The sequence below is a fragment of the Rhinolophus sinicus genome, linkage group LG10 (assembly GCF_036562045.2).
Source record: "Rhinolophus sinicus isolate RSC01 linkage group LG10, ASM3656204v1, whole genome shotgun sequence".
NCBI classification, from domain to species: Eukaryota; Metazoa; Chordata; class Mammalia; order Chiroptera; family Rhinolophidae; genus Rhinolophus; species Rhinolophus sinicus.
This window is the reverse complement of record NC_133759.1, coordinates 33,048,403-33,073,247: the sequence shown is the minus strand read 5'-3', so window position 1 is coordinate 33,073,247 and position 24,845 is coordinate 33,048,403. Positions and strand designations below refer to the sequence as shown.

Below are 24,845 nucleotides of genomic sequence, written 5' to 3'. Positions count from 1 at the left end.
GTACTCTGCCAATAGTAGTGAAATGTGTGTGTCTGCACATAAATACCCATGCAGAGTACATTAAAGAGGTCTGAATGCTTTTTGATGTCTGTAATTATATTACATGCAATCAAGCACCACGCCAATCCCCTCTCTAGCAAGAGTGTTGTTTTTGCTCCAAATTGGGACAAGCTTGAATGCCATGAGCACAGCTCTTGCCCAAACAGCAAGAGTTGGTAAATTTAAGAGCAGCTGACCCTTGGAGGGTGAGGCAGATGGTGTCATGTCAGGAAACCTTCCAGAGGCCTTCAAGAATGGCTCCGTGAGCAAAGGCCAGGCAGGTAAAGGGATATTCGTCTCCACCTGACAGTGAGTTGAACAAGCTGGGCAGACTGGAAGCGGCACACAAAGCATTTATTTGGAGAGAGACAAGCGAGGTTGCTCAAGCTACAGGCTACTTAAACTTAAGGCAGAAGGACCCTCTCCACTTCCAGGAAGCTTTTCAGCTCCAGCTGAATCACCCAGGGAATCCAGCAGGGAATCCAGCTTAGGGTGGGTGGGGGTGAATGGGGGTTAGGGGGAAACTCCTCAAGGAACTTCATTGGTCACTCGGTGAGGAAGACAACATTTTCTTCATGATAAGAGGACGTTTCTCCATCAGCTGAAACAAACACACAAAAGCATTTGAGTGAGAGAAGCCATGGATGATGAAAATTAGTAAAGATGTCACAATAAGATGACAGGAAAAGCAGGTGTCTCATGGAAAGTTGGCCTTTGGAACAAGACAGGTTGAGAGTTGAATCCCTGTTCCATGGTTATCAGCTGTGTGACCTTGGGCAAATGACTTAAACTCTCTGAGGCTTTGTTTCTTGTCTGTAAAATGGGGATAATGATGCAGTCCTGGCCGGATTTAAAGGGAAATGACAGTAACAAAGAACTTAAGGCTGTGCTGGCACCTAGCTGGCATTCACTAAATGGTAATTTTTACATTCTTGAAGAAAATTCAGCCTAACTCACTACTTTTTGTATTTGTTTAAAATTGTTTTGTGCATTTTTTTCAGATGTTCGTAGGCATCTGAAAAACTTAGCTTTGTTAAGAACATCTAGCTTTTATAATCAACAGAAATAAATCCAGTAAAAAGGCAGTTGGAAAGGAGCTGGATGACACATTTTCCACTTAAAAAGAGGGAGAGTTAGGCCACTTCCATGTGGTTCTCTTGTCTGCTGAAGAAAGAGATGTAACAGAGGGCATTGGAGAGAGCCAGGAGAAGTGGGCTCCAGTCCCAGCTCTGCCTCCACCTCCCCGGGTGACCACGGACAATTCCTTTTCTGCTCTGGGCCTTTTGTATTCTCTCTGGAATCATGGGGGTTGGACTATATAATCACTAAGCTGTCTCTTAGACTTCATATGTTACTCCTTATTCAATGTATGTCACAGAAGGGAACTTGGAGGGAGATATGAAGGTACGGAAATATGATAAAATAAAAGCTTGGATTTCCTTAAAGAGCTGGTGAGAAAGTTAAGCCCTAAGACTCACGCATATGCTCCTGGAATTCTTACTCATTAAAAAAGACTGCATATATACATATATGTATATATGTGCATATATACACATGCATACACACATATACACACATAGGTGATATATGCCATTTCTACCCCTTGCTTCTCTCCACTGTGGAGGCTGGAAAAGCTAAATAGTTCATTCCCAGCATCCCTTGCAGATAGGTATGGTCGTATGAGCAGGTTCTGCTCAATGACATATAAGGGAAAGCCCATTGGAGGCCTTCTCAAAACATTTTTCCTTCACTGACTGAAAAAGAAGAGCGTTATGCAGGAAAAGGCCTTTTTGCTCCCCTCTCTTCGCTCCCCCTTCTTCTTGTCATGAATGAGGATATGATGTCTGGAGCTTTGGTAGGCATTTGGCAGCCATGGGTGACACAGATGAAGACAAAAACCTAGTATATCAGGGATGGTATGTCAGGAAGATGAAAAGAACGTGGGACCTTAATGAAATCATTGAGCAGCCTAGACCACCTTATTTCCGGGACTCTTAAATAAACATGGTTTTTACCCATGCTGCTTAAAGTGTGGTCTGTGGGTCAGCGGTATAGGCATCGCCTAAGTGTTTTGTTAGAAGTGAAGATTCTCAGCCCCAGCCCCCACCCTGCTGAAGCAGAATCTGCTTTTTAAAGAAATGCTCAGGTTTTGGGTGCATATTAAATTTTCAGGTGCATTGGATTACAGTGCCATCAATGAGGCTCTATTACATGTAGTGGAAAGCAGTCCCAACAGATACCATGTGTGTACAATAAGTCCTCACGGGACATTGTCAGTAGGTTCTTGGAACTGCAGTGAAACAACATGTAATGAAACCAGTTTACCATAGGCTCACTGATATAAGCAAGAGTGACATCCTACAGCAGCTCATCAACATTATAACAAAACAGCATTGAATGAAATGTTATTCGAGGACCTGCTGTACTAGGTATGTGTGAACACACATAGGTATGTCTATGTGTTGTGTATGTGTATATCTGTATATATGATTATATACAGATGTACACACCTATAAGTATACATGCATACACATATAATATATATCTGTCTTTTTTTTTTTTTTTTAGATTTTATTGGGGAAGGGGAACAGGACTTTATTGGAGAACAGTGTGTACTTCCAGGATTTTTTTTTTCCAAATCAAGTTGTAGTCTATAGATTTGTGTATATATGAATAGAAAAACCCTGGAAGGACACAGGTTGTAGGAGTGGAGGTGTAGGGGTGTGTGTGTGTGTGTGTGTGTGTGTGTGTGTGTTTGGGGGGTGATTTTTTTAATCTTAATTACTTCTATAGCGTTTGAAAAAAATTTATTTTTAACCTCATGAGTTGTATTCCTTCCATAATTAAAGAAGAAAAGAGACTGACCTGCTCTCCGTCCTGTCCAGCAAGGTGTGGTAGGACGCCACGTCCCTCTGCAGCTGGCACTTGAGCGCCAGCAGATGCTCCCGTGCTTGCAGCTGCTGCTCGGCCTCTCCTCGCATCTCCCTGAGCTCTGCCTCCAGCCTGCGGACCACCGCGCCCAGGTTCTGCAGCTCCGTGTCACGCCAGTGCTTGGTGTCCTGCAAGGTATTCTCCAGGCCTCGGTTCTACAAAAGACAGAACGTGGTCCAAACCCAAGGCCCACAGGCAGGGCCCTTGAAGAGGGAGGTGTGCAGAGAAGTGGGAGGGCTGGCATTGCCCTGGCCTGTCCATCTCTTCAAGGACAATGACTTTGACAGGCTTACGTGGATATAATAATCCTCCTCAGGGGGCCAGACTCCTGTTGAGCCCAATTCCCTGGTCCTTCTGATGGGAGGTGGAGGATGGATATGTGTGTGGGGGGGTGTGAAGGGGGGAGGAAGGTAGAGAGGAGGGGAGGTGGAGGGAGATGAGATATGAGGGATGAGTGAGAAAATGAGAGAAAAAAATGAGAGAGAGACAGAGAGAAAAATTGAGAGATACTCGTGACAGGCAATTTGCAGGTGTTTCTTCAAAGGAATCTTGCTCTCTAAATTGCTTCTGGGCCTTATTTCTCATGATTTCTCACCCACTGGGAGGGGGAGGGGAAGGCTTTTCCTTCCACTGCTGAAACCCTCATCCATCATTCAGCTAAAATGCTGTCTTCACCAGTCCTCTTTCCCAGATTACCATAGTTACAATGAATGTCTCAGGCCTTTATATACTCAGCATTTTTTCCTTTAGTGTTTTAGTAGCACATTTTGCCTCATTCCTCTTCCTCTGGCTTCCCCATTCAGTGCTGGTTCCCCACTGCCCCATCCTGAGCCTGTTTCTCTATGAGCTGTGCCTCCTGGGCCTGTGTTAGTTGGTCTCTACCACACATGATTTTAGTCATCTCTCTGCTACTGACCCCTGCATTGATACTTCCAGCAAGTATCAGAGAGACCCCTGCATTGATACTCTCCCTCAAGCACTGACCCACTACTGAACTTCTTACTAAAAATATAGATAGTCCGGGGCACCTCAAATCAAGGCGTCCAAAATGGAGCTGTTGGCTTCCCTCTGGACCTGTTGGTCTCTCCTGTTCTGTGCTTCAGCTGGTGAAATCACGTGAGCTAGATACTGGGGAAGGACATGTCCCTGATCTTCTTGCTTCCCTCCCAGAGTCAGTCATCACTGTGCCCTGCCTCTTGTACATTCTGAAAAATCTTCACATTTGTGTCCTCTCTTCTTGCAGCCACCAATGCCCAGGATCAATGCTATCACCTCTCACCTTGGTAACCTCAGTGGCCTCTTAGCTCGTCTCTTGCCTCTAGTTCCTTCTTGTCCTGCATTCCCCACACAGCAGCCATGGTGCTCTGTCTAAAGTCCAAATCTGGGCCTGTATCTCCTCTGCTTTAACCCCATCCGCAGCTCCCGGGACCCCTAACATGGCACACACGATTAGCCTAGCATCTTTCTGTCTTCGCCCCCACACCGCCCCAACTGCACTCAACACATCTAGTCTGACTAAGTTGTGTTCATGCTGTTTCCTGCACCTGCACTATCCTCCTCCATTCCTTCCAGCATCCTCACCTGGCTCACTCCTACTCATCCCCAAGTCCAAGCTCAGGGGGCATCCCCACCACAGACAGTCTTCTTTGACATTCTCTTGCCCCTCACACTAACAGGCTGGGTTCAGGGCCCCTCCTCTGGGTTTCTATGGCAGCCCAAACACATGCATACCCTTGAACTTATCATAGTGTGCTAAACTTCTTAGGGGCATGTCTCCTCTACCCCATGGTGAGCTCTTTGAGAGCAGGAACCAAGTCTCTGTAACTCCAGTGATAAGACAGGGCCTGGCACAGAGTAGGTGCTTGTGTGTATAGGTTGCCCAGGATGATAGCACTTGTATTATGGCTACACTTATTGCCCTATCTATCTGTCTCCCCATTTGCTGGAAACTTTCTTCTCATCTTCCCATATCCCATGCCCTGAAAACTGTAGGGCTGACCAATAAATACCTTTAAAAAACTGTGTGCATCTGTGGAGCATTTTTAAACAGTTGTAATTATGCTGCACCTATAATTTAGAATCTGGCTTTTTATATAACACATAAGAAACACATAAATATCTTTCTAAATTGGACTGAGTCAAACCTTGATAAAACAAGTTTCTGTACCCTGCCCCCTGGGAGGAGATTTTTCATATGCTTTTGACCATTGGCTGAAATGGAAGATTCTTGGTTAGTACGCCATCTTGAATCATGGCTGTTATTAAGCAGGAGTCACCATCTTATCTTATTTAAATCTTCTTAATTCCATAGGATATAAGGATGTGGAGTCAGATTCCCATCCTAGGTACATTTACAGGTGGCAAACTGTGATCTACAGAAAATAAATCCAGATCAGTATTTGGTCTAAGGTTATTATTTTGCTGGTGGGATCAGAAATCCCTTCTATGGCAGTGAGGATACAAAAATGGCCACCTGGATTTTGAGAATCATTGTGCCAACTCCCTGGGTTTTCTCCCTTTGTTTATCAGGGAAATCGCTTGGCTTGTGAATGGTGCTTGTTGACACTGGACCTGTAACACTTGTGATTTGGTAAAACATTTCATGGAATCACAGATCATCTGTTTACAGGTTTTGCTCCATGTTCATAGGTGACTCCTCCATGTAGCCTTGGGTTTTTCTCTGATGACTTAGGACCCACTGCTCAAGATGTGTTTATCAGAATGCCCATCAGAGGTCCTACATCTCTTCCATCTGACCCTTACTTAGAGTCCAAGCCCAGCTTGCCCACCTAAGTCCCTGACATACTGGCCTGGTTGTCACAGAGATGCTTGAGCTTGAGTGACTCTGATCAAGCCACTGCTACAGGTCTCCTAGCCCCATCCCACTCAGCGACATACCACCAGCAAGCAAACCAAGATCGCAGAAGCACACCTATTCCCCAATCTCTGGAGATTTGAAGGGACATCCTTGAATTGTAAACCCTCCAGAAAGTAAAGTAGTGACCTTCTGTGATTTCCGGTCTTGGATTCCATTCCTGATTTGAATTGACTGAACACAGAGGTCAGGAGGCCTTAAGCACCATTATTGGTGCCTGACTACCAATATAAATGATGCCTTGTTGGAAAAGGGGGCTGAAAGTCTCATCAGCTCAGCTTCCTCAGGCTCATATACGCTTTGTGTGTGTGTATGTGGTGCGGGGGGCTTGTGCACACAGAGTCTGCTCTGATTGAGGATAACAGGGTGACTGGATGAACTCTGCCATATTTGAAAGCTATAGGAGGGTGTACTACCTATTCTAGCTTTGTCTGTGCTCCTAACCTTGGCTGTAAGGCCCAGTGACCAGAACGCTAATCTACTAGAGCCAGGAGGGCACAGAGGCAGCCCATCCTGGGTCCTGGGCATGGCCAGCATGCCCCTACAGCTAGAGTGTGAGTTCTTTTTCCATTTGTTCCAGAAGTTATGACTCTTGGGTTTAAGTCAGGTGGCAAGATGATGCCAACTCAGGGTTATTATACTAGTGGTTATAATACTTTTATAGTGATAATTAATAATAGATACCATTTATTGACTGCTCACTCTGTGCCAGGCACTGTGCTAAGGGTTGACATGATCTAGTTAATCATCCCAATGACTTTATGAGGTAAATCCTATTATGGTCCAGTGGTAGATCACATTTCCAAAGACAGCTGCAACAATTACCTCCATCCCACATGCTCTTTTTCTATGTGACCTTGCCATGGCCCCATCAAGAAGTGGAGTTTATTTCCATTCCTGTTGATTTTGGACTGGTCTTGTGACTGCTTTGACCAGTAGCATGCTGTCTAAGAGATGCTCAGGCCTGTGAGCTTCTGTGCTCACACTCTGAGGGAAGCCAGACGCCATGTCACAGGTCTAACTATGTAAGAATCCCATGACACGAGAAAGGCAAAGTTAGCTACATGGAAAGGCCACATGGAGAGAAAAAAAGATGCAGAGCTGAGGCACCAGACATGTGAGTTGAAGAGGCCATTCTTGGATGTTCCAGCCCCAGTAGATGCCACATGGAGCACAGAAGAGTTATCTCTGCTGAACTCTGCCTAAATTGCTCAATGAGTAAACAAGGGACTGTTGTCTTAAGCCACTAACATAACAGATATAACCCAAATGATCTTCCCTTTCTAAGTGAGAAAACTGGATCATAGAGAGGTCAACACAGCTAGTGAGCAGAGGATCCAGGATTCAATTCCAGAGCCTGCGTGCTAACCCCCAATTCCACATGATAGCTACTCTAGGAGAGAAATAAAGCCAAAAGGGCTTGGCAACTCTACTGATTACTTGTGTTAATGGGCAAATCCCTGAGCCACAGTTTTCTCTTCTGCAAAATCGGATGGCAGTGACAGTCCACCCCCCTTCTCAATGTTTCTCTGACGATCTGATGAGAGAATGAATATGATCATGGTCTTATTACTATTGGCATCACTTTGAAGAAATTATGTTTTGAGCACTGTACCAAGTGCTTTGGGGACGTAAAACTGATTAGACATGGTCTCTGCTCTCAAGGAGTTAAGTTGGGTGCATGAGCTGATATAACCACATGAACCACAGAGCTCTGGATGTGAGTGGGTGACAGGTGGGAGCGATCACTCCAGCTGTGGGAGTTGGGATTGAGGCTTTGCAGTGGGTGTAGCACTTCAGTGTCTTCCACCTCACCTGTGTCAAGGGTGTGAGGAAAAGAGCAGGTAGAGATGGGCAGACCTGAAGGGAGAGGTCTCCTTTTAGCCATGGGAAGGGCACATACAAGGACTCAAGGGTAGGAAAGCAAAACATGAGTTCTGGACGTTAATGTGCAGCCCAAGTTGGGTGGTGCTGGAAGGTCTGGCAAAGGAAGGCTTTCTGTTTTAGGCCAAGTCCAGGCAATTCCAGGGGATAGGGACACTGAAAATGCAGAAGATAGGGGACAGTAGACAGAGGAATGTCCAGATAGTGCAACAGGGCACAGGTGGAATCTATTGAAGGGAGGAGGCTGTGGATGAAGCTTCAGAGATATTTTGAGATGGGAAACGGAAGCCAGAGGTGCCTCATGTTGGGGCACCTTAATCCCATTTGCAGAATGGTCCAGGTGACAGCATCTGCTGAAGGACAGAGATAAGGGTGGGCTCGGGGCTTGCTGAGAATGGAGACTGTTGGGAGCAGCTACTTGGGGGAACACAGTACCCCTCTGCTTTGTGCAGACATTTGTGCACAGGTTTTCTTTACCAATCAGTTTAGAGCTTTTAGAGGACAGGGACCGTCCAATGCATGTTTGCATCCCTAGGGTCTAAAGGAGGGTCTGCACATAGTAGGCACCCAATATATCTACGGAATGTGTGCTGAGTGATGGGGCCACTGGCCACTTAGGTGCAATTCATACAGGCTTTTTTTTGATGAAGTGGGCTTGAGGAGAGGTCCCTAACCTTTTGCCTGGAACTTTCTGTCACCAGAAGAGTGGGAATTTGGGCATCCACAAGGACCTCTGGGGAAGAAATGGCAGCCCCTTAACTGTGCCTAAAACAACAGGGGCAAAAGGCAGCACCCTTCACATTAGGATGTTTATCAAGGGTTATGGCAGTTGAATAAAACTGATTAGCATAAAATTCACATAACTCTGAATAAATAATGCAATCTCTTTCAGACAATCTTTTTAAAGTAGCATTGCTTTAGGCTGTAGTTTCCTGATTTTTCTCACCTCAGAACCTTTACTCACATCTCCTTGCTCTGACCCAGATCCCACCAGAGAACGAGTGGGACAGAAGTAGAGCAACAAGATGCATGTCATGTTATGGCAAGACCGAGGAGCTTCCCTGAGCTGACTGGGCACTGTGTGACCTAGCTGGCCAGAGGACAATGGACCCGAGTGAACTGAAGACACATGAAAGTAGGGAACTAGGGGTGATGGGATGATCTTGGCCATAGGCAGAGAAAGCTGTTTCTGAGGGGAACCGACTAGAACAAATACCTGAGCTAACTTCATGGCAGGTTTTGGTTGCAGAGGCAGAGGGCTGGTGGTTCGCTAATGGAGTTGATTTGGGTGGCAGCACTGAGATGCAGGTGCATGGGGAGCGGTGGAAGAAAGGGCCCCTGGTATCTGAACAGCCTCAGGACTTAAGGCTGATGGGAGAGAAGAGCTTCTTGGGCTTCAGTGGACTCCAGAGTACCTCAGCTACACAGGGTTACATGCGCAGCCCCTCTTGCACTCTGGTATGTACACACACTGGTGGTTTGACTCAGTACACATGGCCCCCTGGAGGGAGCTGTGCTTAACACCCTAACAGAACTTCAGTCCATCCCAGAGAGCAGAGGGCAGATTACTGTGCTATTAATAATTATTTTAATTAATAATAATAATAATTAATGATATAAGAGATCTGCCCACAAACCACGTGAATCTGAGGAACTTGCTATATATATCTTAGGTTGGGTTCCTCAGAAGCCGAACCCATAAGCAGGGATCCTGGTACACGTGAGTCATTAAGGGGCTGCTCTCAGAAAAGAGGGAGCAAGGAAAGCAGAATAGGGCAGGGGAGAGCGCTAAGCCAGGAAGTGCTCTCAGCTGGGGTCTGACTCCAGCCTGATCCCAGGGAGTGTTCAAGAGTATGAATTACATCACAGAACTGGTTCTACTTTGAAGCAAGTGGGGTGGGCTTTTAAGTCTCCCTGTGAGTCAGTCATTGGCAGAGAAGGAGGGGAGGCCTAACCTCCTAGGTCAGGTGGCTTCTGTTTGGCTGAGGGCAGTTCTCTGGTGAAGGAGAGGCAGTGAGAAGGGGCATTTGTAGGTGTTAGCGGCCAACATTCATGGCAGCATCTGGTGAAGTTTATCTCAGCATGGCACTCACCGTGACTACTAACTACCCTTATGATTTGGTATCAGATGATCCTTTCTGGACTCAAAACTCCTTTGAGGTGAGGTGGGAATCCCTTGCAAATTGTGACCCCTATCACTACAATTCAGTAGCTGAGAGTTAGAATTGTCACAAGAAATGCCAGGGCTCTTCCTGGCCCACTCACCAGAGCCCGCAAGGATTCCGTCTCAGCCTGGAGGCTCTGGACTTGGTCCGAAGTATTGTGTAACTCCACCCTGAGGGCTGCGACCAGCTTCTCTTCCTGGGTCTGGGCAATGCGGGCCACCTCTGCCTGTTGCTGTTGAGAGTCAGGTCTTGGGTGAGCAGGATGAGTGGAGAACCTGACCCGTTCTTCCCTCTCACGCTTTCTAATGCCACTCCACCGTGTCCAACTCAGAGGAAACAGCTGTCAGATTTAAAACCCTTCTTTTTCTAGAGGCGCCTACACTAGCTTGTATACAAACATTTATTTAGTTTAAACATATAATGCATGCAAATAGAATACAATTCAAAAGATTGTCTAAGGACTGTATGGCAGAAAGTATATATAGTCTTTTTCTCCTTGTGCCCTAATTACCTAGTTCTCCAGATTCCAGTTTCTTATACCTCCTTCCAGAATATTTTGTATGTTTATAAATAAATATGTATGATCATCCCCTCTTGCTTTGGTACTTAATACATCTTAGAAATGCTTCTATATTAGTATGTATATAATCAATTACATTTTTTAATGGCTGCATAGTACTGCCTTGTTTGAAAGTAATTATTTAGAAGTCTCCAATGGATGGGCACTTAGGTTGCTTCCAGTCTTTTCCTGTTACAGACAATGGTGCAAAGAATACCCTACATTCCTCATTTTTTGTACATAGGAGTAGCTCTGGGGGGTGAATTACTACAGTGGAACTGCTGAATCAAAAGGGTAGGCATTTGTAATTTAGATGAATGCGGCCCAATTGCCCTTCAGAGGATTTGTAACCCCTTCCAGCACTGTGAGACAGTTTCAGTTGCCCTATACCTTCCTCAAATAAGGAATTAGCCAACTCGATCTGATAGTCCCTGTTTCCTTGTAAAAACACGTCTGGTCACAATTGTAACTATCAAGGGGAAGGTCTGTGTTTTGAACTTTCTTCTTGAGCACGATGGACATATTCTGATTCCTCTCATACATTCAGGGGAACAGGTCATTGTTACTCCTGTCTTTTCTGGGGAAAAGGGTAAAAATGAGAGATCAGTCTCATTTATCTCCAATGCAATGGATGTCTCCAAGCCAGTGACACAGGAAGAAAAACTGCTTTGTCTCCTACGTTACTGGATTTCTGGATTGACCATTTTTTACTACACATGACTACTCTTTATAAAATTATGCAAAAATAGTCCAATAATTGGTTGGCTAAGAAACCCCAAGTCAAAAGGCTCACATCTCAGTACTAGTTCTTCCAGTTCTTGCTGTTTGAGGGCTGTGAAGAGCTCAACAGAAATGCCCATTAAAGGCCTGGAATCAGCTGAAGGAGAACAGAAACCATGGGTCCAGCTCTGACTGGTTAGCCCTTGGCTATGTGTCCCTGGGCCCTCATTCAGCCTCTCTGAGTCCCAGTCCCTGCCCACAGAATGCAGATGACAATAAGTGAAGAATGACAATCATATGATGGTTACCTCCTGGGTCACTATCAGGTTATGAATGTAGAAGCTTTTAGAACCTTAAAAGCATGAAAATACTGGCTGTATATATTTTCTACATGTAAAAAGTAATATTAGCCAATAAACGAGTTTATAAAAGCCACTATGAGTTGACTACAGCTAATGATAACTAATATTGTTAAGCACTTACTCTGTGCCAAGCACTCAGTTAGCAGCTTTAAGTCCACGATCTCATTTAATCTTCTCAGCCCTATGAAGGAAGTATCATTATTATTCCCAGTTTACATGAGGAAACTGAGGCACAGAGAGATTGGGTTATTTACTCAAAATCGTGTGGCCTAAGAGGGGCAGAGCTGGGACTCGAGCACTGAAGCAGGCTCCAGAGCTGTGCTCTTAACCAGAATTTAACGCTGCTGCTTCCACCAGTCTATCAACTTAAGACCCTGAAATTGGAGTTGTCTTCCCCAAAGTGAAGGTGGATCATGCTAAAATATCCTCATTGCCTGTCAAGTCCTCCTGTGATCAGCAGCCTCATTTTTCCTCCTTTTTTTGTGGTTGGGGCCTGGCCAGATGGGCTGTGTGGGTGGGTAGGAGGGAGGCGGGAGAGGGGGTGTCCTGACAGACAAATGGAGTCAGGCAACAGCTACAGAGTGACCAGGGACAGCCATGAGCCAGAGCCGGCTTCTAACAGCTCATTCGAGCTGAGCGTTAAATTTTCAGGAATTTTGTAAGCTGGTTGTTGAACACAACTACCATTAAAAATTAAATCATATCAACTTATAGTTAAAGAAATTATATTGAAAATGGTAATAAATACTCGGAACACATCACTTGCTAATTATTTACATTTTATCTTATCTATGCTACTGAGGTTATTTACATCGATGGTGGGAATAAATGGTGTGTTCTGTGTATCTCTTCCCAACTTTGAGCTCATTTACATCAAGTTCGTAGTTTGAAATCAGCCATGATTAGAATTTTGACACCATGGAAATTGGCAAACACTATAAATCTGGGCTTGAATTACTGTTTTGTTGATTATTTAGACTTAAGAAAGGGATGCAGAAGATGTTAATACTGCAGATGAAACGTAAAAGTGGGTCATGTCTGTAACTGTTGCATTGTGAATGGCACAGAAATTAGAGGGAATAGTCTTCCAATATTTGAAAACTATTAACTGATTTGCAAAGAAGTTACATTATGGATGAATGAGCTCATTAAAGTCAACAAAAATATCAACCAAAATTCTTAACATTTTTTGTGGGAAACGAGTAAACTCATTAGATCGCCTCTAGTTGGAACCGGCAAAAATTTTGCAAAGTAAATAAATAGAGACCTCTTTTTAAACTAAAACACTGAAAGTTTCATAGAAAAATATCAAATAGATCGAAAGATATGAATATTTTACGGAAAGTCTAATTTTGGCGAGAAAATGTCAAAAAAGCCCCCGTTATGATGCGATTTGGCGGGAAAATGCCCACTTACAAAGTGTTAACAGAGCTCTCCTCATTCATCACTGATGGAAGTGACTTTTTGCTTAATCAGATATTAATAAGCAAGCAAATAAGACTATAGAAGTAGCCTAATTTGGGGACACTCTTGTTGATGATGGAATTATGAAAATGGTGGGCAGGTTTTGCAAGACATAGCAAGTCACACTGAAGTTACCAGTGCAAATGGAAAAGCAAAGTAAGTGTTTTATCTTAAAATTGATGTTATTTCTAAAATTATATAAAGAAAACATCAACAGAATCGTCTATGTTACCTTTACGTGGTATTGTGAATTTGACTGGCGTGTTAAACACGTATGCCTACATTTGTCCCCAGAGAGCAATTGTGAAACATTGCCAGGACCACATGGGTAAGAGCCAGGCTTGAGTGGAGGCCACGCCCAATGGAGGCCATGTTTCAGAGCCTTGGTGGGCGGCTCTAGAGTGACGCTGTGGCTAAGGCCATAGCCACAGTCTCCCATATGATCTGCCCTCTCCTCAACCCAGGCAATGGGTGGCTTGTATTTGGTGGTTCAGTGGTACATACTGGTCTCTGGAGGGATGAATCCCCCTTGTCTTAGTTTCATTAGTAACACGCCCTAGCCACGGGTTTCCCAAACATTCTTGGACAACCAGCATGGTTTTTTACGTATCTGAATACTAATTTAAACTATTTTTCTTTGTAAATACACGTGTTTAGGATGAAAACTATATATAAGTTCTCAAATTATAACATGCACCAGCATTATCTGGGAGACCTCGTGAAAATGCAGGTCCTGATTCCGGAGATCTGAGTGAGGCCCAGGAATCTGCATTTAAGACACCCATGTGATACCTGATCTATGTAAGCAATTTCTAAATGACTACAGAAACCGATAGAACTGTGTCAATTGCCACAGATAGAAGACAACTGAAAAATTAATAAAATTAAAACAAGCCAATGTTATTATATTCTAGGAAACGTTGCCTGCCAAGTTGCTGAGTCCTAGAGCGGGTTTTTTCTTTATTGAAAGGTGAGATTAGTAAGTATAAGAGAAGTGTTAATGACCTACCAGCACCAAACAGAAACTTTCTGACAGTTTAATTAAGATTGAAAGAGAAATTAATCTGATCATTCCATTTTATATCAGGTCTAATACCTTCTCAAACCAGCTTTCCATACATTTGCCTTTCATTTGGGAACAGTTAATGGTTTTAACTCATCTGAAAGTATTACGTGTTCTTCTCCAACGGCTTTTTAGATTTATGCTTTCTGGTTATATTAATAATTCCACTTCTGTTTCCATTTCAACCCAGTGCCTCCAGATTTCTTCTCACAGACCAAATAGTAGGTGTGTGATCCTAGACCCTGAGGATAGGAAAGCAGGAATGTGTTTTGTTGCTCAGTGCAGTTGCCAGGAGGTACAATGAGATTCAAATATGTTAGTCTCCAGGCTTTCAAACCAGCTTGAAATCTCGGCTCCACTGTGCAGAAGCTGAGCTGCCCATGGTCACACTCCATCTATATTTCTGGGGCAGGAGGGTATGTGGACGTTTTGAAATATGGTAAAAATGTTCAAATTGAAAAATTTTTAAATTAAATTTGCATGTGACTGCACATGAAGGATGGATGTGAGAGAAGAAAAGCAGCATGCTTAAGTCAGAATGAAGTATTTGAGAGTCTCCAAGTGGAGAGGAAAAGCAACAGCTCCAAACCCAACCCAACCCAACCCAACCCAGGTTACTGATTAGCTCCGCCATTCCCAAAAGCAATGCATCCTGGCAATGACCTGGAACTGGAGGAAAAGCCACTCTGTGGTGTGAGGGGAGGGTGAGCGCTTAGGAGGAGACAGTATGGAGAGTGACGACGCAGGTGTGATCTTAGAACATGTATCCTGGACGAGTATGCAGGGGTGGAAATGTGTGCCTTCTGCCCTTCTCCGAGCAGTTGGTGCTCGGGTTTCAGCAAGTCCCTCGAGCTCTCTGGTGTTTGCAGCTGGTAAACAACAGCTTGATAAGAACATCACTCTGCTTCAGAGCACAGCTAGCTGCCTTGCTCTTACGTGTCTTAGACCTCCCAGGGTCATCCTCACCTCTCTATGTTCACTGTCATGGCGACAGGGCAAGCAATGGATTCTGGGGTTCCAGATCTTGTGTCACAGGGGAGTCTTATCCCGCAGGGAGGGCACAGAACCTTGGTTTGGAAAGGTCCTGACAGACGCCTAGCATAACCCTGTAACCCCTCAAGACAGAGGCCTCCCAACTTCACATTCCACAAGACGTTACTTGCTCATTCTTAAAAAAAGGAGATGAATCACAGCTCACCACCCACTCCATGCCATCTGTCCAGGTCAGCCTAGCAGTGTTGATTCTGGAGTAATGATTCAGGAGTAATGAGAATGAAAGAGTGGCTACGTAGTACATCTGACAAGCTTGGTGATTGACAGTAACCTCACAGGGTGATCTGATCATAAATTCCTAACTGGGCAGGTCATAGTGGGTAGTTATATCCAGGCATATAAAACTTCCTTAGGAAAAAGTTAATCTTCGCCTTAAGCCCTGTCCATTTTTCTTGTGTATTTAGGTTAACACACCTTTGAAATGCCAGAGTAATCCTCTTTTCTAGACCCCCTCAGAGGCATGACCACCCTCAAGGGAGCACATGATCTTGTTGCCATATACCATCCCTACTTACTGTAAATGTTACATGTCAGCTGTCCTGTACACGCCAATGTAAAAGAAGTATGCATCTCTCTGGTTTACTGTTTATCCAGTCATAGAGATTTCCCTACTTTGCTTTCTCTCCACTCCTTTAATCTAAGACCAGTGGATTCCATGTAATCTTCCTTACTTCCCTCTCTGATACCAAATGCACAAAAAGAACTGCAAAAGTGCTGTTTTTCCAGAGCATTTTCTCAGTCTGCTGAGATCTTGTTCTCGGGCCTGTCCTCAGTTTGGCTCAAATAAACTCCTATACATTTTTTCTATAGGTTTGGATGTTCTTTCATCAACAGTAAGAACATGTGGTTTGCATCTTAGCTCTGCCACTTTCTAACTGTGTGATCTTGGGTAAGTTACTTAACCTCTCTGTGTCTCAATTTTCTCCTCTGTAAAATGGATAAAATCGCAATACTATCTCATGTTGGGAAGATGAAATGAAAACACGCCTGTCAAGTACTTCGAACACCGGCAAGCACTTGGTAAGTGCTCCATAAATCTTTGTTGTCACTGTTTTCATTGCACATTCCATTCTGCCTTGTAGAAGATGGTCTTTCTATCCATTGCCTCCCACCTCCATCCAAACCACCCTCCACACTAGATTGTGGGGACCCTCTGTGCAGACACAACTTCTTAGTCACCCCTTTGTCCCCTCTGGGGACCTAACGTGGCATTGTACACCCATGACATGCTCAACACATTTATTTAAGGTCTACAATGTGTGCCAGGCACAAGCTGGGGACTAAAGAAGAGGAGGCTGTACCAGGAATAGAATTAAATCACATCTCCTTTTCATTAGGAGGATTAGCTATCATTATTATAGCAATTTTAAGGCACTAAGAGTCATGCAGTGTCATATAAATGTTATTTAGCTAAGGATAGCTCTCATAGGCAGCACACACACCCTGACCTACTCCAGCCAGACGTAGGTTTTATTTGGGAGAAGGCTGGATGCCATCCAGTCTTCACCAGAGACATGGGTTGGGTTTTCCTTAGTGGGAATTAAAAAGAAGTGCATGTCTCATTCAGTGAAACTTCAGCGTTGGCAGAAGAGCTAGCCTGGCTAGGCTAAGCCAAGATTCTCCTTGAACTTACCCAAGAACTGCTTGGCTCTTGACACTCTCTTTAGGGTGTAGGACCAATGCCCAGCTTCGATGGAAGCTGCCAAAGGAGACACAGAGGAGCGTATGGCACTGTGGGCTTGCGGCCCCCTGGGTCAGAAGGAAGTGTGCCCTGCTGATGAGAGCCGCAAAAGAGGCTCGGCAATGAGTGTCGCACGGAAGAGAAACGTGCATTTTTCTTTCCCAAGTCATTACTGGAGAAGTCGAAATAAGAGTATTTTTGCTCTGGTTTGTTGAGATCATCCCATTCCTAAGAAGAAGGGACTTTTCTGCTTCGTCCCTGCCAGGAGACTACTAAGTGTTGACTACAAATCGCACCACCTTAATTTCTCAGAGATTTAGATTGTTTCATCTTTTCAAATTTCTTATTTTAGAAGTAAGGTCCCTATACTTTTTATGAGAAAGAGCCACTGTTAAGAAATTCTTACTATAGTGCTGAGACGGGTAGAATCGGGTGGCGAGGGACACGCATTGTTTGAAGCCAGGGACTCTGTGTTCATAGAACCAAGAGCAGGACTTGGCACCTGGTTTGTGCTTGACAAATGGAGTCTGAGTGAAGATGATTGGTAGAGTGTAAGGAAGAGGATGCAATGTTGGGTAAGCCTCTGCGTACATAGTCACTCACATATTGGCTGTTGACCAGTTGTAAGTTTGAAAACACAATACAGAAGACGAGGGCCTGGGAGTGCCCTCTACAATGTATATGGTTGTGCTGGGTAGGGTAATGGATGGGCAAAGAATAGGCAGTACCTTCCTCAATGAGACAGTCTTTTCATTTTCCCTTTTAACAGCTACTCTGATCTCCGCTGCTCTGCCCCCTAGTCACACCAGCTGGGATACACTTCTGCAGCATACAGCTAGGAACGAAATACTGGCCTACCTCTTTCCTATGATAACCCTTCCTTATTGGCTACCAATATATTTCGAAAGCTAGTTGGAACTACTGTAAATTAAGTAAAAGGATAAGCGACAAGCTGGGAATTGCAATTTTTTGCAATTTTTTTAAAAATTAAAGTTTATTGGGGTGACAATTGTTAATATTTGCTATCTATATCATAGAGAGAGGACTAATTTCTTGAAAGCACGAAGAGCCACTATAAAGCAATAATAAAAACTCCAAGACCTAATAAAACTGGGCAAAAGATATGATCACATAGTATGTACAAAAGCAAATATGGATGAAATTCAGCACATAAAAAGATGTGCCACCTTCCTTATAGTATGAGAAATGCAAAATAAAACCACTGAAAAACCTTTTTTTTTTTTTAACCTATAATATTGGCAAAGATCACAAAGTGTGAGAAGTCAAGTGTCTGTGAGGATGTAGGAAACATTTACTGTGAGAATGTAAATTTTAACAACCTTGATAGAGGGTAGTTTGGCAATATTTATCAAGATTACCAATGCACATAATTTTTGACCCAGCAATTCCATGTCTATGAATTTATCCAACAGATACATTTCTATATTGGGAAATGAGGGACATACAAAATTAGTGACTAGTCTTCTTTATAATAGCAAAAAGACTAGAAGCCACCTAAATAATCACCAGAAGGGCATAGGTTAAATATATCCTGGGATGTCTGTTAGCAACTTTTCCTGTAAAGGGCCAGAGAGCAAATATTTTAGGCTTAGCAGGCCATGTGGTCTCTGTTGAAACAATTCAGCTTTGCTGGTGTAGTGCAAATGCAGCCAGAGACAACATGTAAATGACTGAGCATGGCTGGGTTCCAATAAAACTTGCAAAAAACAGGCAGTGAGGCAGATTTGGCTTGTGGGCCATAGTTTGCTGTGCCCTGGGTACAGCTGAAAAGCAGTATGTTCTGAACGATTTGTATAAAGAGAGAGAGCAACTACGTATATACATATGACCTTGTACTCGTATGTGTATAAAATGTCTCTGAAATGACACCTAAGAAAAGGATAATATCGATTGACCCCATAGAAAAGAACTGGGTACCTGGGACATGAGTTGGATGACTTTTCACTGTATGTCATTTTGTGCAGTTTGAATTTTAAACCAAGTGAAGGTATTATACGTTAAAAATACTTAAATAAAATAAAAGTAAATAAAAAAAAGAAAGAAAAGCAAGCTGGAGCTCTTCTGCAAAGCTCACTCTGTGACATACTGTGAGCTACAGAGATGCTAGGTGACTCCCCTTCAGTGCTGGCTGTGAACACAACAAATAAACCATGGCTTATTCACTGAAGAGCGACTGGGACTTATAGCCAACTCATCACTACAGATGCTCTCAGGGGTTCCACTCTCTCTATTCTCCCTGAGAGGAACTCTCCCAGTTAGCTGTCATGGCAATATCACATTTGGCCATTTTGTAGCCCGGAGCGAGTGACCTCAGTGGAATAGCCCAAATCCATTTTAATCCAATTTTATATATCCTAGAAAATATTGATGGTTCTTGGTACAAGCAAACAAAGAAAAGGCACAGACACAGCAACTGCCTATATAAAATGTTTGCCCTTCCAGGGCTAGTATTTGTTGGTGAATATGGATGACAAGGGGACATGTTATCCAAGATTTCTAGTCTCCTCTAGGTAGAGCTAGACGTATGCTGTCCAATACGGTAGCCACTAGCCACACGTAGCTTTTTAATTAAAAATTAATAAAAATTAAATTTAAAAAATGTATTTTCTCAGTTGTACCAGGTACATTGCAAATGTTCAATAACCACACGTGGCCAGCAGCTATCATATTGGATTGCTGCACTGATTATAGAACATTTCCATCATTGCAGAAATGTCTATTAGAGGGCACTGCTCTCATTAGTCTCTAATGTCTCTTGCAGCTCAAAGACTATCAATAACCAGAAACCTCACAATTCATTTCCATCTGTTCACCTCTCTTCATTCTTAACTGTCTCCACGAGCGGTTACCCTGATTGCTGAAGGCCTGATGCTTACAGCTCAGATAAAGTTCCTGAGCACAACCACCTTACACTGATCCGAGGTAAGTGGTCTGATCTGTGGTCAAAGCAGATAGCAGGGGAGCCGTCTATGTTATGGAGTTCTTGGCCCCGAGGGACTATTAAAAGGGTGCTGAGTTCTCTCTCGTCCGTACCTCCCACCCCACCACGCTAGTTTGTCCTGGTAATTGAACAAGCCTTTGGTTATTGCACACATCATCCAGCTGCAGTGAATGAGGGACAGAGATGAGCTTTTGGGAATGAGGGTGTGGAGCCCTTCCCAGGGAAGGAAGACCCTAGGGAGGAGGTTAAGAAGAGAAAACAGAACCTTCCTTGCTGGAAGCTGACTGCAGGCCAGGTTTAGAGCAAGGAAACAAAGGCCTAGGCTAAGAGATTGGACGAGGCAGAGAGGACCTGGACTTCCCTGGAGGAGGCAGGTTGAAAGCAGAGCTGTCCATCTGGCAGAAGAGGCGAGATGGCAGGAGGTGTGAGGTTTGTAGTCTTCCGTAGTTCTCTGCTGCTGTAGTGGGTGGCCTGGTGTAGTGGGCAGGAATCTGAGGTGACCGCTAGGATCTCTGCCTCCAGGTGTTATGCCCCTGATTAGGTTACATTGTATGACAAGGGTGAGGGGATTTTGTAGATGTAATTAAGGTCCCAAATCAATTAATTATGAGTTGACCAAAAGGGAGAATATCCTGGGTAGGGCTGACTTAATTGGATTAAAGCTTTAAAAGGGTGGAGCTCTTCTGCTGGCCTGGAGGAGCATACAGCCATGTTGTGAGCTGCCTATGGAGAGTGTCAGGCTCTCGGAGCTGAGGGCCTCAGGCCTGTAACTGCAAGGAACTGAATTGTGCCAACAAACTGAATGAACTCAGAAGACGAGAATGCAGCCTGGCTGATACCGTGACTGCAGCCTAGTGAGACCCTAAGCACAGGACGCCTGGATTCCTGACCACGGAAATTGTGAGATAATCAGTGTATGTTGTTTTAAGTCACTAAGTTTGCAGTCACTGGTTACAAAGCAATAGAAAATGAATATACCTTGTTACCTTAGCGGGAGGGCTTCCAATCCCACCAGTGGGCAAAATGAAGTGGGAAAGGTCAATCTTTTGATTCCTAAGCAGCTTTGTTCAGAAACTTGGGAATCCCTTAGCTTGCAGGGTGGCCCTGTTTCCAGGAGGATCCCACATTGTAAGGAAAAGGTCAGTTGGAAGGAACATTTGATTATATTTATCATAATGGACTGACACTGACATGAAAGGCAGTAACTGCGTAGTATTCTTGAAAGTGTCATTTTGGCCATCCAGAACATCATTTTCCTGTTGATGATAAAGGACCTTTGAAATGGTTGCATCTGTCACAGAAAAAAATTAGTGGAAGTAGCCTGGCTGCTGAGAAATTCGCCTCTGTTTTCATCCCCTTCCTTCCTCGCTCCCTCCAATAACAATAGTTCCTGCTTTTGAGGCTGCTGTGAGAATTGGACCAGCAGAAAAGATGCCGAAGGTCTGATCAACCCCTCACGGGGTTATCCGATTCATTTTTGAATTTTAGGTCTTTAAGCAATGACTGAAGGGGTGATTTCCGTGTACCCGTAAGTTCCACTAAAGTTTTATGGAAGAAGAGCAGTGAGAGATCTTAATTTGGTTAAGGTCAGGGTAGAACATGCTTGCATCCAGGACTTTGTCACTCTACAGAATGGAAACACATCAGCATATGAATCTAGGAAACAGGTGAATGAGAGCGACCCTGCAGTTTTCCTCAAGGCGACCTTTTTAAAGTCTGTTGGAGATTGAGGAATGGATTCCATTCTAACCAGGAGGTCTGGAGAGTGGGATAGCATGTCATCTGAGGTTCCTGAAGCATCCCACATACCCTGAGTTGGGTAACCATGACAAACAGAAAAGGAAGAGCCAGACTTTAAGACCCTCCAGACATTCTCTGGACCAGCCTGATCCTCCCCAACACTGAATCACACAACTCGAGAGCTCCAAACCCTGGACCACGGAGGTTCCTGATGTCCATAACACTGGCTGGAGAGAACCTGACCAGAACCTCTTTATAAGCTTTTACTAACTAAAAATAAATAAAAAGATTTATGGCAAACAGTATGGAGGTTCCTCAAAAAATTAAGACTAACGCTACCATGATCCAGCCCTTCCACTTCTGAGTATTTATCCGAAGAATACAAAAACACTAATTTGAAAAGATACATGCATCCATATGTTCATTGCAGCATTGTTTACAATTGCAAAGATATGGAAACAACCTAAGTGTTCATTGACAGACAAATGGATAAAGAAGATTTGGTACACATATAAAATGGAATATTACTCAGCCATAAAAAGAATGAAATCTTGCCATTTGGGACAACATAGATGAACCCTCTAGGGTCCGAGTATTATGCTATGTGAAATAAATCAGATGGAGAAAGACAAATACCATATGATTTCACGTATATGGAACCAAAAAGTACAAAAAACAAAACAAACCTACGCAAATAAATAAACAAAACCAATCCCATAGCTACAGAGAACAGATTGGTAGTTACCAGAAAGGAAGGGGGCCAGGGGGTGGGCAAACATGAGTGAAGAGGTCTAATGTGTGGTGATGGAAAGTAACTAGACTTTTGATGGTGATCAGTTTGTCTTATATACAGATGTCAAATTATAACATTTTAAACCTGAAACTTATATAATGTCATATACCAATTTTACCTCAATAGAAAAAAACCAAGAAGATTTGGCAGATGAAAGGTAGCAGATGCTGATGACATCCACCTTTATACCTCAGGCCTTAACATGTCAATTCTCCCCAGCTTCCTTTGCAGTCTCAGATTCTGCACCGTGCCTAAGAGCTTTCTCTGAAGTCTTTGAAATGTCCCTCTGCTACCAGATGGCAGAGGACTGATGGGAGATGGTAATATTACCCCAGCTTTCTTGACTTCCCCTCTCTTGTATCTTGTACTGTTTCCCAGAACCCCGGTGGGGTACACTCGCTCTAGTCTCCCACAGTGGTAGCTGGTTGGATAACACATTCTTTGTTGGTTCCCTTCTCTGCACCTCCTTTACTGGTATTTTTGTGTTCCCCTCCACCCCAACTTCCAAATAAAACCACCTCCACTTCAATATTTGTCTCAGGATCAGTTTCTGGGGGAACCTAAATAAAGACATAAATTAATCACGTCTATTAATTTTCAGCCTCCTTGAGCTGAAAGGTAACTAAATACATGTTTGTATTCTCTCTGCAAAAGCATTTGAAAGCAGTGTGTGCTAAGCCATTTCACATTTATGCTTTGCCACCAAGAAACTGAAAAGAGGTGCTCAGAATGGGCAAATGTCAGCCCCCGAGGGCATGACTGCAGCTGACAAAACTATTTATTGGAGGACTTCTGGCTCTCAGTTCTGATCTGTTGATGACCAGAGGAATTCACTCATTCTGCAAATATTTTCTGAGCCCCGCCTCTCTTCAAGAGACCCAGGCAGCATTGGCCAAACTCAAACAAGTACTGTCTGTTTTCTCTGAGATGTAGCTTTCAGATTACTCTATTAAAAAAGACACTAATGAGTCTGCTCAGAATTAATGTTTGAGTTATTGTTGGGCTGGTGATGATTCTCAAGAGGGTGAAGGGTGAATAATGATGACCAGGTTTTCTTTCTTTTTCACACGATTTAGGATTTGTTCCTGTTAATTATAATGCCCCTCCCCCTTTTCCAAAGAAATAATCAGTACAGTGTGGTGTACACCCCAGGAGTGTTGAGACAGAAGCAAGGTTCACACTGCTGGGCCAACAAGATTTCGCTTTGGGAACAGAGCCAAGGAGAAATGACAGCCTGATGCAGAGGTAAAAGTCCCTGGACCGAGCGTTGGGAGAGCTAAATGACAGGGCTACATATCAACCTTCCGTGTGACCTCAGAACCACTGCCCTTTCTGAGTCTCCATTCTTTCTCCTGTAAAGTGAGGGAGTGGGATTGGATGGTTTCTAGGGTCATTAATTATAAATAATCATGATTCTACTACAAAAGCAGCAATGGACCAAAATCAAATCTATGGTTTGGTTTCACCTTCCTTCTGCGTTGTTCCGCCTCTCACTAGGTTGGAGTGGGGGGCTACATTTTGGGGACTTCTAGGCACTATGTGCCATAAAAAGTGTTTGTTGTGATCTGGCCCAAGGAATTGAAGGTTAGAAAGAAAGGAAGCTGTTGCAAGGGGGTAGGCGGTGGGGGAGTGAAAGACGTTTTCTGGGCTGGAGAACATTGGGGTGTCCTGAACTGAGGAAGACACTGCTAGGAAGGTACCTGTGGATACTCGGGAGGCAGGGGATTGAGTTGGGGCTCAGAGAAGAAAGAACAGAAAAGGTTCCCCTGGTTTTCTTTTGGTAGCTTTTATAAACTCTCCTGGTTGTCAACCCCGGTTGTGTATTAGAATCACCCAGAGAGCTTAGAAGTCCACAAAGGCCCTCTCCTTCTGATTTAATTGGTCTTGGCTGGGGTCTGGGTGTGGGCATGTTTGAAAATGCTCTGAAATAATTCTGCTGTGCAGCCAGGATTGAGAGCCCCTCAGTGGTAACCGAGGACGCAGGAGCAGCCCTCTTGCCTCGTCTCAAACAGCTGACTTATTTTGTACACTTCCTTCATGCTTTCCCTCCTCTTCTGCTCTTTTCATCCTCTGCCTCAAAACTCCAGCGTGAAACATGGGTGGGTGATGGAGAAGGGAAGAACAAACAATTCTATTTCTGTTTAACTCTTTCATTGTTTATGAAGTTTGATAAAAAATTCCTTTCCTCCATGAATAGAACTCATACTACTCAAGGAAAACTTAAATACTCAAAAACAAGAAAAAACATTTCAAAGTGTCAAATATAGGTCCATCACTCACAGACAATCACTGCTAACACGATGAACATTTTAGTGTTTTCGTCCTAGCGTTTTCTTGATGCCTAACTTCTTTGAATGCTTTACCTTAATGTACGCACCAGCGCTTGGCAAACTGCAGCCCGCAGGCCAAATCCAGCCCAGCTCCTGTTTCTGTACAAACAGATTTACTGAAACACAGCCATGCTCATTTGTTACCTATTGTCTGTGGCAGCTTTCACACGACAGTGGCAGACATGAGTATTGCAACAGAAACCACTTGGACTAGAAGCATAACT

General features: G+C 43.8%; 1 protein-coding gene across 1 annotated transcript in view; it reads right to left on the bottom strand.

Annotated features, from left to right (window-relative positions):
• Positions 1–325: 325 nt before the first annotated feature.
• BFSP2 (beaded filament structural protein 2) overlaps positions 326–24,845 on the bottom strand; it is a 67,768-nt gene continuing 43,248 nt past the window's right edge. Inside the window, exons 5-7 of the mRNA XM_019726034.2 lie at positions 9,995–10,126; positions 2,905–3,125; positions 326–640 (exon numbers count right to left, since the gene is read on the bottom strand). Of these exons, the coding sequence (XP_019581593.2) occupies positions 637–640; positions 2,905–3,125; positions 9,995–10,126 (357 nt within the window). The 3' untranslated portion in view covers positions 326–636. The remainder of the gene's footprint in view (positions 641–2,904; positions 3,126–9,994; positions 10,127–24,845) is intronic.